This window comes from Medicago sativa, chromosome 2, assembly GCF_051527215.1.
Source record: "Medicago sativa cultivar Bolivia chromosome 2, Bolivia_mono, whole genome shotgun sequence".
Classification (NCBI taxonomy): Eukaryota; Viridiplantae; Streptophyta; class Magnoliopsida; order Fabales; family Fabaceae; genus Medicago; species Medicago sativa.
This window is the reverse complement of record NC_140750.1, coordinates 21,347,434-21,359,647: the sequence shown is the minus strand read 5'-3', so window position 1 is coordinate 21,359,647 and position 12,214 is coordinate 21,347,434. Positions and strand designations below refer to the sequence as shown.

Below are 12,214 nucleotides of genomic sequence, written 5' to 3'. Positions count from 1 at the left end.
AGGTTTTGCTTTTTATGACCTTTCGGGAGTTTTATGATTTGGATAAGCTTCCCTAAAACATGTTTTTTAAATTTAAAAAAAAAAAAACATGTTGTTTGGACTATTTTTTCCAAATATCAAATAAAAACCCAAATTGGACTTTTTTTTTTCATTATTTTCTCTCTCATCTGTCAATTAAACAATAGAATTCTAGTTTTTTTTTTTTTTTTGAAGAAAGAATTCTAGTTTTTAAAAGCAGTCAATTAGGCAATAGAATTTTAGTTTTTAAAAGCAAAAAGAATCATAACTCGAAGTACAACTTGCAAGCAGTACTTTAGTTATGTCACACCCATTTGCATTAGAGTTATGCAGGAAAACAACAAAATACAGTGTCAAAGGAACACCTACACAAATTTGTCACAATCCAGCAAATCTTTCACCAAAATTATATGCTAATAGGGGTGTTCATGGTCCGGATGGTTTGTTCAACTAAGTGATTCGAAAATCATTCCCTTAATTTAATAGGAGTTAACTCCGGTTCGATATTTTTTAGCGTGAGTTAACTCGCGCTAACACCTTTAAGATCGGTTGAATTGGCTTAAAAAGTGATTGCACTGATCTTAAAAGTGCCAGCGAAAGATAATTCATGCTGAAAAATGCTTAGTCGGAGTTAACTCCCACTGAGTTAAGGGAATAAGTAATTTTAAAAGAGAGAAGAGCAATTTTCTGATGATTCAAACTGTTTCGGACCAGCTTGAAGTCTCATAAAGCAACATACGTTAAGTCAAAGCCTAAGACGAACAAGGCAAAACACAGTGAAGGAGCACCCAAAGTCCGGTGAAAATCACCGCGAGGAGTACGCCCTAACTCTATCACCACCGTTCACGCAATCACCAACGACCTCTTAAGAAGGCGTCGCGTTTTGCGGAGACCGTTAGCACGCTTTCTGCGCCTATATAAGGGAGATTCAGCGTCACCGAGGTACACTTCACTTTTACCATATTCCGCACATAACCATCTCTTTCAATTACTAGTTTAAGTGTTTAAGTGCTAACATGTTTGCAGACAATTTTCTCCTCCACCATGAAGACTCGACCTCCGCCACACCAGAGCATCGTGAACAACAATTTTGTTTCCTCGATCGTCATCGAACCGATCACAAAACCAATCCAACTCATATTTTACCCGCATATTCATTAAAATTGAGATCCAAGCGTAACAAACTTGTTTAAACCTCAAGTGGTTTGATTCGGGTAACGACTCTATGATTCCAAACTTATGTACTCGTGAACCTAACCAATTATTAAAATTTCTAACTTTTCTATTTTAATAATCTAGTTTTAAGATTTTTGTGTATTAATCTTGAAGTGTTTTAAATGTTGGAATTTTCATGCAATGGAATGTCATTTAATTATAGAGCAAGTAGGATATTACATCGTCATCCATTAACAACTATGTATTTCGTCAAATCACTTCACTCTGATTTAATGGTATGTCAAATAGAAACAGTTGACTTGGTATTTAGTTTTTTTTTAGGCAAAGTAGTATTTAGTTATGAAATCTAAATTTTCCATATAATACCCTTTGTCACTGTTAAATTGTTTCTTTATCAACCAAATCATGAATGGAGACACAAACATCCTCTCATCCAAAACTTTGGAAAAGGAAGCGGGGATTCTTTTAGAATCATCAAAATCATGATTATCTTCGTGTGTGAATCATATTAAAAGAAGCAACGATATTGGTTATCTAGTCACACACAAGAATTGAGGGAATTCTTTGTGTTCTTTTTCTGATTTGAAGAATGAAAAAACTTAAAAGGCATTAGTCACAACTTTAATTTAATATATTAATAATGACCACAACATTATACAATTCTTGTAAAGATGATAAACATATGTAGGAAAGTGATAATATCCAGGACCATATGCAACAGTTTGACCACAAACTTTCAACGCGTCTAAGCATTAAGAAAAAGAATATGGTATCTTCACCATCCACAAGTTCTTGCTTTCAATCTAAAGTGTAAACTTTCTTCGCCACTACAAGTGCAATTTAAAAGTCTAGTTCTTTAAGTGAGCCGAGAGCCCTGAGATTGGAAGGAATGCCCCCTACTTTCATGATATTACCGACTCAATACTACTTCGATGAGATGATCCAAAGTTTTTTTTATCGTAATCAAAATGTTTTGGATGTGAATAAGTTCTAATAATGTACAATGTGCATTGATGTTGGTTGAAAATATACATGTTGAAGAAGCTCTATAAAGTGAAAATTCTTGAAGTGGTTTAGCTTGAAGTGATTATACTCTTTATGATGGAGTATGATGGTTCTTTTGAACCAATAACGACAATGAAAACAGATGTATCATTTTCAATTACGGAGGAGATTGTTGATGTAGTTGAAAATGTACATGTTTAACAAATCTCGCATTGCTTAGAATTGTAAAGGAAAAGGTTAAAGTGCAAGACAAACAAGGAGGCTCCTTCACTTGTTTAGTGTCTTGATTGACAAGTCTTGTAGGCCACAACGTTGTTTCTTTAAGTGCAAGGCAAGTAATGTGGTTTCTATGTATGTTTACTTTCTTGTTTGGCAAGTATTATAGGTTACAAGGTTGTTTCTTGAGATGCAAGACGAGCAAAATAATGTCTAAATATAATCTTTATTTCTTCATTACAAAATGCACTAGTCATAAACACTTTAAGTCTATATCCTACTCTTTTTATTTCTCTTATACTCTTGTCTTAAAGTGTTGTGAGATGTAGTTATGTATTTACTTTGGAGGGTGCGAGTGTTCTGGGGATGGTGTGTGTTTGAAAGTATTCAATGTGTTATAAAAATTTGCATATAGTATTATTCTATGGTTGTCATCAGACAACGATTGTGGTTTTTTCTCCGCTTTAAAGTTTCCATGTTATATTTGTGGTTGCAATATTTATATTGTGATTGTGTTTCTTTATTTTCTATATGCCAAATTTTCCAACAACTAGTTTAAGAATTTTTGGTTCGATCCAGGGATATGAATTTTTAGTATACTTTATGGTTGCAACATGGTTTGATCTTTCACGTCATAAAATAGAAAAGGGGGAATGATTCATGTGAAAAGATTTTGTAATCATATCAGCTTGGTAACCTACCAAAAACTCGGGATTAAAATAACAAAGGGGAAGTGAGATATGATTTATAAATAAGTTAAAGTTATCATTTCATGTTGCACACCAAATAACAAAGGGGAAGTGAGATATGATTTATAAATAAGTTAAAGTTATCATTTCATGTTGCACACCAAACACCGGATTGAATTAGGATATATGTATCATATCATGTCTCCTTATAACAAAATAGACTGAAATTGGAGAATTTATCTAACCCTCTAATATTTTCCTCCAATACAATTTTCGAGTTTCTTTAAATTAAAAGAATTTTCGAGTGAAAGTATAAAATGTTTTTTGGTCAAAAACAAGTCGGAGTAAACTTGCTAATTTACTTCCAAAATGTGAGTAGATTTGCTAACTTACTCCTTCATGTTCTTGGATGAGAAAAAATTAACAGCGCCATGTATACAATTTTAACCATGCACACATAGTATTTCAACACAATAATTACACATTTAAATCACAAACAACTATCAAAGCATGTCACTACTGGAGTTATTCATTTTGGATATTTAAACGGATTTGTATGTACATTATTTATTTTATAATTTTTCAATGTTAGTTCAATCCTTTCAAAACAATATCTCAAAAAACTATGCTAAATGAGTATTATCAATAAATATATTTCAACAAAATTTATCTATTTTCAAATAATTTATCATTTGGAGTCTAAAAAAGTGGATATTTAAACGGATTTGTATGTACATATTATTTATTTTATAATTTTTCAATGTTAGTTCAATCCTTTCAAAACAATATCTCAAAAAACTATGCTAAATGAGTATTATCAATAAATATATTTCAACAAAATTTATCTATTTTCAAATAATTTATCATTTGGAGTCTAAAAAAGTGAAGACATAGATAATGCTTGCATAGCTACTATTCTCTCACCAACAAAAAAGAAAAAATCATTATTCATGTATAAGCACCCAAAGTTTTCACTATGAAGAGGATACATATATAACTTGATATCACTCAGGTGAAACACCCACTATTATCTTCGTAATATTAGTATTTCCCTTTTTAAGCACAATCCTTGTATCTAATTGACTCTTTTTTTTTAGCAAAATCTAATTGACTCTTGTCTATGAGTTTCCTTGGGAATTTGTTCTTGTTTTTCTCAGGTGTTCCGCCTATATAGGATATTTTGTATTTGTTGTCTTGTTGGCTTGTCCGTGAATGTCTTTTATGCACCTTACGTTCATTCGACGTGAATAATATTGACTGTTTGAACAAAAAAGAATCCTTGTATCTAATTTGATCCGATTGAATATAGGTTTACTTCAATATATTTGTTTTAATGAAAATTATGTACTTAATTTTTTTTATACTAATAAATATACGTAATCATTTAGTCAATGCATATGAAGTCAATGTCACCTTTCTTGAAGTCAGTTGGTTTCGTCCATGAAAGGTGCTTGCTTGGATTGGATGCTAACGACAGCAGGAATTTGATATGATATGATATACATATAGCTTTCCCAATTTTCAAATTTTTGTAATGGAAAATAAAATTTTCAAACGATAAATCTACTGTTTAAATTTAAATATATATAATACTCATATGACCTTCATATGAAAAAACATTAATGCAATAATTTGATATAGAATACAAAAAAAAAAAAAATGTCATCTGTTAAATATCATTCTCATCGGTGTGCTTAAAATATCAAACATGAGTTGACAAAATTTACTTCTTTCCCTTCCCTCAAAAAAAAAAAAAATACTTCTTTCCTTGAAGTTTAAGGAAATGGATAGTATGGGTCTGTTTGGTAAGGCTACCAAAAGAGCTTATAGCTTATAGCTTATAAGCTCATTTGACAAAAAAAGCCCTGTTTGGTAACTTTTTTTACAATGAGCTTATAGCTTATTTCACGAATTTCAACGAGCTTATAAGCTATTTTTCAGAAGCTATTCCAAGTAGCGTTTGAGCTTATAGCTTATAGCTTCTCACTTTTAATTCCATTTCTACCCTTATTATTCTAACTAAATTCCATTTTTACCCATTACAATTTATTAATATAACTTCCTCATAAATACTACTGTGTCTCTTGCGAACAAAAATCCAATTCTTTTTCAAAAAAATTAAAAAAAGAAGCACTTGTCTTTCCTTGTTTTTTTTCTTTTCTTTATACGGCATACCGTCAGTTTTGTTAGTTTTTTTTTTTTACAAACCAAATATACTTTTTTTAACGTGCAAATCAATATACCTTCAGCTGTATTTTACAATTGATGAAAATATACCTTTTGTTATTTTGAACTAAATAAAAATATTTTTCAAATACTTAAATATTAATTGATATAAATTTTATTATAAATTAAAAATACCCTTTTATGTCATTTTACATTTATCAGCTAGTTGAACCGCTAATTTTACCAAACACTTCAACTAGCTTATCAGTCATCAGTCATCAGCTAGCTTATCAGCTAAAAGCTATCAGCTAGCTTATCAGCTATCCGCTGTTTTCACCAAACAGAGCCTAAATATAGATAGGGCCCAACGTCATCAAATGCGCGTACAAGCCGTGTGTCTCTACCCGCGTTGGTCATACATATGCCTCACACGTGACTTCGTGTAGTGTATTTCAATCATGTTTGAGAATTAAGAAGTATCTCGAATATTTTTTTGAACGGATCTAGAATATTTTATAGAATACAAAGACTACTTATTTATTGATGAAAAGATAATATTTATTGCTCGTAAATTTAAAAAATTCAAAATAAAATTAATTGAATATAAATTGATAAAAAAAAATTATATAAGTACATTTATTTTTGTTTCAAATTAAACAAAATAAAAAAAATAATAGTTACCCCAAGTTCGAGTCCTGTTAGAATAATTCATAGCCAGAATTTACTTGTTTTCAGGTCGAATTTTAAATTACAAGGTTTGTTTTTTTATGATCCAGAGGGTTAAGATAAACAAAATAGTTGTTCTTAAAAGAAAGATAAAACTTTAGTTTTTTCTAGGGAAAAATTTAGTTGATAGGTGACATTTTTATCATGAATCTTTTTATTTCATCGAATTAATATAAATTTGTAAGAAGTTCTTATTTGTATAAATAAATTGATTTCTTTTTTTGGATGCCGGAGCTCAAACCGAGTTTCTCGAGGTTGAAGAGAGAAACTCTCAATCAAGTAACTTATCGGGAGACAGACAATTGATTTTTTTTCTTCTGATTTCAACAAATAAAAATCTTCGGTTGATCTATTTTTTAACTGAGTTTCTGGGTTACACCTCCAGATATCTTTGAGATAAATTTGAGTTATTCTGTCACCTCCGGTTATGATTCATAACTGGGAAGAACATGTTGTATCCTAGAAGAATATGTGCTTATGAGGCGGATAAAATCCTCAAGGACAGTGACTATGTCACGCCTCAGGTTACATAACAGTGTGTTGTTTTACAGTTTTCTTCTAATTTGATTTGTGAAGATTTTGATGGAGCCATGTCGGCAACCAAATTTGATAAGTTCCTTGTGTTTTATTTTACTTTATTATTAGTCATATTTATTTGTTATTGTATTTCTCTTTAATTTCTTATATGTGATAATTTCCACCTCCAATTTTACAACAAAACCTTTTGTACATTCTCCCAGTTGTTACTCTTCCTTCGTCTCTGAACCTTCATAATTGAAATGGAAAACAATAACCCAAACCTTAAAATCATTGCTCCATCATGGGTCATGATCGTCCAAGCCTTGAAATCATAGATAGGAGAACTAAGATAGATTTCCCAAACCTAGGAGATAACAAGTTTGATTTCTACAAAGCATTCATAGAAATGAGAAAACTCTCTTACTTCACACATGAAATACTTCCCATTTTTGATGAACTTGTAAAGAGACTATGGCCTCATGGTAGATCTAATAACAAATAAGTGTTGAGTTTGGTGCTGGGAATACCTATCAGAATTACTAGTGGTTCTCTTGCTTAAACAATCATTTGTGAAAACTCTTGATTTTTACTTTGTGGAGTTTAGAAGACACTTTTAGTGTTGGAAACTTGCATAAAGAACTCTTTGTACATCCACAGAAGATCACAACAACTTCTATGGTCAAATTAATCTATGAAAAATGATATTTGTACAACTATTTTCTTACAACTTTTAGGACAACCCTCTCACTCATACACTCATTATGTTCTTGTTTTCTCTCTCTATTACTTTGATTTTCGTGCCAAGACATACATTTCTTTCTATATTCTTGATTGTCCCATAAATTGTACAAAAAATGGTTGTTCAAATAAAATACTCTTAATCTATAGAGTGCTCAAAATAATAAAAGGCTTCAATAAAAAAGTAGACGTGAGATGCAATAATATGGATTATGGACATACAATTAAGCGAGCGCAACAAAAATCCGTTAGTACTTGATAAAGAAACTAAATATCAAGTGAAAAACTAAATATAATTTTGGAAACTATTTTTTTTCTGAAAAAGAAAAATACCAACTTTTATGATGTATTGTGCAAAAACTTCTAAAAGTATTTGTTTTTTTAAGAAAAAAAACTTTTAAAGTATTACTACTTCCGTTCCTTTTTAATTGTTACTTTTTGACATTTTACACAAACCAAGACAATCAATAATTGTTTCTACTTTTGATGCAATAAGTCATACTTTTACTATAATGACCTTATTAATTTAACATCTCATTTCATATATTTCTCTCTCCGCAATAAATAACAAAGGATAATATTGGTAAAACAACATTTAATGATGCATTGAACTTTGAAAGTGACAGTTAAATAGGAACAAAAAATTTCTCCAAAAGAGACACTTAAAAAGGAACGGAATGAGTATTAATGATTTGACAAAAAAGTCTGAACATTAACTTCGGATTTGGTATTGTGATGTACACCCTCCGGTCACTATTATAAACAAAAATCAATATTTTGTATTCATTCATTTAATGATGTGTGTGGTCTATAATAAAGACCACATACATCATTAAATGAATAAATCTACAATATTGTTTTTTTGCTTATAATAGTGACCGGAGGGTGTATACTTAAGGTTGTGCGTTTATCTCAATAATCAATACTCTATCCGTCCCGGAATAACTGACCCATTTTCTAAAAAAAAGTGTCCCAAAATAACTGACCCAATTCAATTTTCAATACAACTTTCATCATTCCCAATACAATATAACACTAAATAATACTACTTTTATCATTCTCAATACAATATATTCTACTTTCTTCTTTATTTATATATTTTTCTTAATATGTGTGAAAAACAAAATTGTGTCAATTAAATTGGGACGGAGGTAGTATTACAGTTTCAAACCTAAAATGTCAACTTTCATAGGCTTATTTATCTCGAGTATGAGAGGAAATAAATTAAAATAAAAAAAACACACACACACAAACCGTCTCTCATATTTGGGGATAACTATGTCTCATCCAAAAAAAACAGGATATTATCAACAGAAACAACAACAAAGTAAAAAAAATTAGAAATATCATCAACCTCTTTGTCTTTTCCAAACAAAAAATAAAAAACAAAATAACACCAACACACAAGTTACGCGTAAAATACTATACTAATAAAAAAGTAGTTACCTGGAAGTTTCCTCTAACAAATTATAAATACCTTCTGTTACATCGTATAAACATCCAAAATTCTCAAAACCTTATTATACACACAAAATTCTTCATTCATCAATCAAAACCTAACAACAACAACACAAAATCTCTCAAATCTGAAACTCTTTGATCTTTCTTTGTTCATGAACATGGAATATAGAACCTTAGAACTCAACATCATATCCGCTAAAGATCTCAAAAATGTCAATCTTTTCTCCAAGATGGACGTTTACGCCGTCGTTTCAATCTCCGGCGATCCATTAAACCCACAAACCGCCACCACCCACAAACACCGTGATGGTGGAACAAGCCCTACCTGGAACTTCCCCGTCAAATTCACAATCAATGATTCTCTTGCTAACCAGAATCGTCTCTCTCTTGAGGTCAAACTCATCTCCGATCGTACCCTCTCCGGCGATACCTTGATTGGCAAGGTTCATATCCCTCTCAAGGAGCTTCTTGATAACCCTTCCGGAGATTCTTTCCGGCAGGTTAATTATCAGGTTAGAACATCTTCAGGGAAAGCGAAAGGGAGTTTAAACCTCTCTTATAAATTCGGTGAAAAAGTCCAAGCTCCGGCGATGAAAACGGCGGCGAAACATGAACCGGTGAAGGGAAAAAATGAACATGAACCTGTGATGGCTTATCCTCCACCTGGAATGGCGGCGGCGGCTGGGTCTAGCTCGGTGCCGTATGGTACACCTTATCCTCCTCAGCCTCAACAACCGGGTTATGGATATCCACCTGCACCACCGGCAGCGGCTGGTTATGGTGCCTACCCACCAGCTCAACATGGTGGTTATCCACCAGCTCAACCAGGTTATGGATATCCACCTCAACAGGGTTATGGATACCCGCCGCAACAACCGGGTTATGGATACCCGCCGCAACAACCGGGTTATGGATATCCAGGGGCACAAGCACAGAAGCCTAAGAAGAATAGAATGGGAATGGGATTGGGAGCAGGGTTGCTTGGAGGTGCTTTAGGTGGGATGTTGATTGGAGATATGATGTCTGATGCTTCTTCTTATGATGCTGGATATGATGCTGGCTTTGATGATGGTGGTTTTGATGGTGGCTTTGATTTTTAATTCATCTCTTGTTAGTATTGTTTCACTTTTGGTATTTGTTTATTTTATTTCGAGGATGTTTGCTGGTGTTTTAAATTGAAGCTGACATGAATTTGTATTTAACTTTTTGATATATAATATAACTCATGTTTGTGACGTCAAATTTGGTTGTGTGTAATTTTTGTACAGTAGCATAGCATAGCATATTTTGTTGGCAAATGAAAAATATAATCATGTTATTGGGGTATAAAAAAATTTGTAGTTTATGTGCCGATGAGGATTGGGCTTATTGATGAGAAAGTTTAGAGCAGCTAAATTAACTGAATAATCAAATCAACTATAGAAACTTATAAACATCTTGATTGCTAATTATGGTCTCAAATTGTGGTCCTGATTATGGTTACGCTGCGAACTTTTATATTATTGTATAGGCTAGCCGATGCGATTATAGGCAAGCTGAATGATTATAGGCAAGCTGAATAATTGAATCGACTAAAGAGAACTTATAGAAGTCTTGGTTCTGAATTTCTGATTGCTAGTTTGATGGTTTCAAATTGCAATCGCAATTATCGTTGTGTTGTGAACCTTTATATTGCGGTAAAGGCAAATGCAGTCTATGTAGTTGCAATTACAGTGTAGATGTTGTTGCATAGACATCTAAAACTATTATATTGTGGCTTTAGTTGTGGACTGTAATTTGGAACTTTGAATCATTGTAGCACGCAAAAACCATATAGCAAAGATTATGATTGGGATTTGATTATTTATTAGAACCCCACATGATCAAGAAGGGGATAGGTTATTGATAAATGATAATCAAAGTCAAGCATGAAAAACAGTAGTGTACTGTGTATGTAGCATGTACAAAATTAGAAACTGATGATTATGGAAGTTCAATTAGTTATATTGACAATACTTTCCTTTTTCCTTTTATTTCGAGATCATTCCTTTTTTGCTTAGTTTTGGAGGTATAATCCATGAGTAAACTTTGTTTTGCATGCAAAAAACTACAAAATTGCCGGCAAAATCTTAGTTGATTTTGGGAACAAGAAATGGACAAAAAGTTATATATTCGTCTGATAGAAGTCTTGTTATTAGACACATCCACAAAGTGTAATTTGTCACCCTCTACGTGCATTTTTAATGGGTCTAATTGCTACTGGCTTCTGGATTTTCTAATCTATATTTATTTTTTCCCAGGCTACTTTAGAAGAGCCTCTTATACTTTGGACGATTTTGTGATTATGAATTTCACTATTATGTCTTCTCTTCCTTGAACAAGGTTTTAAAAAGGATCTGCAATCGTAATTTTAGTGAGATATGATTCGTGTTTGAAAGAATAGTCAGTTACATTCATGGGGCACGCCCTTCAAACTCTTCCGTTTCTTTTTTCTATTAAAAATCGCAGTAATATAGGCCTTAGGACACACAATTCTCGTTCTGAACGTGAAACAAAATACAATCATAGTTCTGAAAGTCTATTATGTGAGTACAATAAATTTGCAATGTAGATCGCATAAGTATTTGCTTGTGATTCTCCATGATATAGAGAATCACAACACAACCATATTTTTGACAATATATTAAATTGAGCCTAATCTCCTTGGTATGACAGGTTCACAGAATATGCGTATTGTGGATACTTGGATAGTTGCAATACGGAGAGTTTGGTCGAGAGATGAGTATGAGCAAAGATTGTTTTGGTTAGCGAATGGGATCAAACTCAATTTGAGTACCTGTCATAATCCTTAATTAAAAGTTTGTTAACCAATTGAGCTTAACTTATCTTACTGATTTAATGCCCTTTTTCTATCATAATCAATCATATGAGAAATAGTTAACCCCGTATATGGTTACCCTTTGCTACTTAGTACTTAATGGAAACATCTTGCTGGAAGTGATTAAGTCTGCTAATTTGCATCACAATTCCTTAATCCCTTTCCTTGAATTACTTAACAATTACCGGTCCAGCCAATCTTGTGACATGGTGAGAACAATCAACTACAATGTATATTGGACTAGACTAAACCAACTGCATGTTGAACTATTTATTTTATGAATTTTTCTCTTGTAAGTTTAACCTCCACAACCGTTCGGTTCGTCCCTATCAAACGACATTTTTTATGTTTTTAAAGGTTGTTTACGTGCAAATAGGAGGAGTGAAAGAGCAGCTTCTTCTTTTATGGGCTAAAGATAAAGGTCCAAAATCTCTCACCTAACTAAGGAAAGATTCCAGCAATGCCAAACCATTGCACTCCCATTCTCACTATCTCAGCCAAATGCGTTTCTTAATGCAAAATAGGAAAAATTAAGCACGACTCTTCTGATTCTTTCTTGATAGTATTAATTAATCTCAAAAAATTCCAAGTCCATTAAACCTAGTGACCTATAGGAAACTGACAACAAAAAGAATAGTGCGCA

General features: G+C 32.3%; 1 protein-coding gene across 1 annotated transcript; it reads left to right on the top strand.

Annotated features, from left to right (window-relative positions):
* The first annotated feature begins 8,668 nt into the window (after window positions 1-8,668).
* Window positions 8,669-9,956, top strand: LOC146945452 (protein SRC2-like). The gene has a single exon (XM_085743780.1). It carries the CDS (start codon window positions 8,867-8,869, stop codon window positions 9,812-9,814), a length of 948 nt encoding a protein of 315 aa, XP_085599906.1. The 5' UTR covers window positions 8,669-8,866; the 3' UTR covers window positions 9,815-9,956.
* The last annotated feature ends 2,258 nt before the right edge of the window (window positions 9,957-12,214 follow it).